Genomic DNA, 3,778 nt, shown 5'->3' with positions numbered 1-3,778 from the left:
TCCAACTCCCGGGCTCAAGCGAGTCTCCTGCCTCCGCCTCCCAAGTAGCTGGGACCACAGGCGCCAGCCACAACGCCCGGCTATTTTTTTGGTTGCAGCCGTCGTTGTTTGGCGGGTCCGGGCTGGGGATTCAAACCCGCCACCTTAGGTGTACGTGGCTGAGAAACAATGTTTTTAATTAGCTAGATGTGGTGTTGCATACCTATAGTCCAGCTATTCAAGAGGCTAAAGTAGGAGGATCTCCTGAGCCCAGGAATTCAAGGCTGCAGGGAGCTGTAACTGCATACCTATACTCCAGTCTGGGTAACAGAGTGAGATCTCTGTGTCTAACAAAAAGAAAAGAAGCTGGGCGTGGTAGCTCAGACCTATAATCCAATCACTCTGGGAGGCCGGGGCAAGTAGATTGCCTGACCTCACAGGTTCAAGACCACCCTGAGCAAGAGCAAGACCCTGTCTCTAAAAATAGCTGGGCTTTGTGCTGGGTTCCTGTAGTCCCAGCTACTTAGAAGGCTGAGGCAAGAGGATCACTGAGCCCAAGAGTTTGAATTTGCTGTGAGCTATGATGCTAAGACATTCTACCGAGGGTGACAAAGTGAGACACTGTCTCAAAAAATAAAAATAAAAAGAAGGCTGACTTCCTTTTGGATGTATCTTGGTTAGGCTGAAGTAGAAGGGAGATCAGAAGGACAATCTGTCTGGTCTTCCCTGGATATAATTGTTCCTTTCTGCCCTTAGTTGCCGCTCAGCTCTGATGGAGCAACACTTATTCTGGAAGTTTGAAGGGGCTGTCGTGGGTGTGGCCTTGGTCTTTGCTTGTCTTGTCATCATTCGTCAGCGACAGTTGGACAGGAAGGCCCTCGAAAAGGTCCGGAAGCAAATCGAGTCCATATAGCTACATTCTACCCTTTCGTCTTGGATCTCAGAGACCCTGTCTCTGACAGAGAAAGTGAGACGGACTGATTTGCACCCTTGGTTTGGAGCCTTGTGGTGGTGTCCCCTTCTCCTATATTCCTCTTTCAGATCATTAATGAGTGAATAAAAAGAGTAAAATAGTTTCCTTCTCTAGTATAATTTGGAGCAGGAAGTCATGGGGACAGAGAGAAAAAAGGGTGGCAACGTTAGACTCCACTCTACCAAGTACCTCTTGCCCTTATTCTACCTATTTGAAACTTTTGGGATACAATTTTAGCTAAAAAGTTTATTTTTCAGTCAAAACTTGTTTTTCCTCAGCCCTATCCCCAAAGAAGACATAAAATCACAGTCATAAAAGTATTCCAGATGCCCTCTCACATTGGCAGATATGATCTGGCCTCTGAGAGCAGAGTTACCTGAGTGGGAATCCCTGGGAGAAACAGAGCCATTGGGAAGCCCTGGAGTCCTCCTTGTGACTAGGCAGTAAGTAGCCAGGATGTCTCTGTCCAAGCTCACATCTCATCTGCATGCAGCACTGTTCTGATGTGCCCTCTAGGTCCTGTCTTTCCTCTGAGATTCTCAAGCAGTGTCTGTGTTGAGCCATTTGTATCCTTGGCTCCAGGTGGCTCTCCTAGTCTGGACTCTACCATTTGAGTGTCTAGATTTTCTGTTATGTCCTGATGGGTCAGGATATTTCTGGAAATCACTGGGAAGTGAAAGGAGAAAGGTTAGTAGTAGAGTACTCTCCTGAGTGGGGAATCATAGACAGGACAGGACCTCCCTTCCACTTCTTGACTACCTTGGAGAACAGAGCCCCTGCTTGCTTACCAGAGGTCCTGCCTAGCCCTTACTGCTCACCTCTGTGAGGCTGGTAATCGTCAGGCCCAACTTCTGGTAGACCCTGAAATGGGCTGAAGCTGGGCAGGATGATGAGAGCCAGGGAGAAAAGAAGGATCTGGGAGGAAGCAAGGGGACAACACATGGGCTGTGGAGATAATAGAAAAAGGGAGCGTAGAGCAGGGTGAAAGTAGGGCATTTGTTTTGTTTTGTTTTTGCAGTTTTTGGCCGGGGCTGGGTTTGAACCTGCCATCTCTGGCATATGGGGTCAGTGTCCCACTCCTTTGAGCCACAGGCACCACCTGAAAATAGGGCATTTGGGGTTATCAGGTAGGAGAAGAAAGATGTGAGGCCAGGCATGGTGGCTCACACCTGTAATCCCAGCACTCTGGGAGGTTGAGGGTGGATTGTTTGGGCTCACGAGTTCGAGACCAGCCTGAGCTGGAGTGAGACTCCATTTCTAAAAAAAACATAGCTGGGCATCGTGGCAGGTGCCTGTAGTCCCAGCTACTTTGGAGGCTGAGGCAGGAGAATTGCTTGAGCCCAATAGTTTGAGGTTGCTGTGACATGAGCTGTGACACCATGGCACTCATACTGAGGATGACTATCAAAAAAAAAAAAAAGAGAGAGAATGGGCAGTGCCTGGTTCAAGGAATAGGGCACCAGCCCCATATACCAGAGGTGGCAGGTTCAAACCAGGCCCTGGCCAAAAACTGCAAAAAAAAGAAGAGAAGATAGATGTGGCTGAGTAGGAGAGCATTAGGATGGAAGGTGGGAGAAGGTAGTAGAGATGAAGGTAGATGGGAAGTAGACTAATAGTACCAAAACACAAGTACTGGTCTGGGCAGCTTTGTTGGAGGTTTGAGCAACGAGTTTCTGCAGCTGGCGGAGCTGAGCCACCAAGGAGCTGAGAAAGGAGGAAAGGAGAGTTAGTATCTTCTGGGAACCAGGACCCAAGAATTGTGGCCATGTGTGCTGCACCCTTCCCACTCCATGGGATGTACATGCTGTACTTTCACTCACATGTTGTGCCTCTCCAGCTCTTGGACTTTTTTCTGTAGTTCCTGGTTCTGTGCAGAACAGGCTGCCACCCTAGAGAACATGGAGAGGTAGGACAAGGCTCAGCAATCTGAGTCCATTACCCTACCTGCCTTGGTGAGGAAGGGGGTCCATAGGAAGTCAGAAATGTGAGCCCAAACATACCTGACTTCTAGCCCATCAATGTACTCTTTCTTCCGCCGCCGACTGTCCTGAGCTGACTGCTTGTTACGGATTTTCCTCCTGACCTTCTTGAGGACCCTGTCCTCTGCCTAGAGTCCCAAGGTTTGTCAGTCCTGGACCCTTAAACTTCCCCAACACTTCCCCTGGAATGCTGGCTCCTAGACACCATGGGAGCTCCTGGATTGGGATACCCTTAGGGAAAGTGTGTTACCTTGGTTAGAGGCAAGTGAGAGGGCAGAGAAACCCCCTCCTGCCTCAGTAGACACTTCTCCTCATCTGTCAGGAACAGGGTTTGACAGGGCAGCTGGGGGGCAGAGTGGACAGGAGAAAATGAGAAGGGAATGAGGAGAGAGTCATCTCATTTCCAGCACCTAGGCTGCTCCCCCTGCATGCCTTCTGGAGAGTGTTTGCTGTTTGCACTGGGAAGTTAACTCCAACCTTGAGGTGAAGTAGGGGCAGAAACCTTAACTTAGACAGGAACTGGATCAAATCAGAGGGACCCTGTCAGGCTGAGAAGGGAGAAAGATGATCATTTTGTCACATCCTTCGCCCAGAGACTTAGGACCTTGGTACTCTGAACAAACTAAGGAAGAGTGGGTAGCTACTGGTCACCCACAGGGAGCTTCCTGGGGCAACGGCCTATTCTCTAGGGTCTGAGCTAGGCTCCCTCAGACAAGGAGCTCCCCAAGGGTAGCCAGACTTCCCACAGCAAGTCACAGTAGAGTACGGAGAGAGTAGATAGTCTCTGCGATTAACCTGAGCCCATCAGCCAAGTAACTTGCCTTTTTCATCAGTATTTCTTTTCTTT

General features: G+C 49.4%; 2 protein-coding genes across 2 annotated transcripts in view; one reads left to right on the top strand and one right to left on the bottom strand.

Annotated features, from left to right (window-relative positions):
* The window catches only part of JTB (jumping translocation breakpoint), a 5,285-nt gene extending 4,230 nt beyond the window's left edge, over nt 1-1,055 (top strand). The window contains exon 5 of the mRNA XM_003802271.3: nt 736-1,055. Coding sequence (XP_003802319.1) covers nt 736-892 — 157 coding nt within the window. The 3' untranslated portion in view covers nt 893-1,055. The remainder of the gene's footprint in view (nt 1-735) is intronic.
* Nucleotides 1,056-1,424: 369 nt separating this feature from the next.
* The window catches only part of CREB3L4 (cAMP responsive element binding protein 3 like 4), a 7,883-nt gene continuing 5,529 nt past the window's right edge, over nt 1,425-3,778 (bottom strand). The window contains exons 5-10 of the mRNA XM_012813002.2: nt 3,182-3,274; nt 2,953-3,059; nt 2,773-2,841; nt 2,572-2,656; nt 1,771-1,867; nt 1,425-1,618 (exon numbers count right to left, since the gene is read on the bottom strand). Of these exons, the coding sequence (XP_012668456.1) occupies nt 1,425-1,618; nt 1,771-1,867; nt 2,572-2,656; nt 2,773-2,841; nt 2,953-3,059; nt 3,182-3,274 (645 nt within the window). The remainder of the gene's footprint in view (nt 1,619-1,770; nt 1,868-2,571; nt 2,657-2,772; nt 2,842-2,952; nt 3,060-3,181; nt 3,275-3,778) is intronic.

This window comes from Otolemur garnettii, unplaced genomic scaffold, assembly GCF_000181295.1.
Source record: "Otolemur garnettii isolate 467f Iridium unplaced genomic scaffold, OtoGar3 scaffold00244, whole genome shotgun sequence".
In the NCBI taxonomy this organism is placed as follows: Eukaryota; Metazoa; Chordata; class Mammalia; order Primates; family Galagidae; genus Otolemur; species Otolemur garnettii.
The sequence above is the reverse complement of the archived record's forward strand: the minus strand, read 5'-3'. Positions and strand labels throughout refer to the sequence as shown.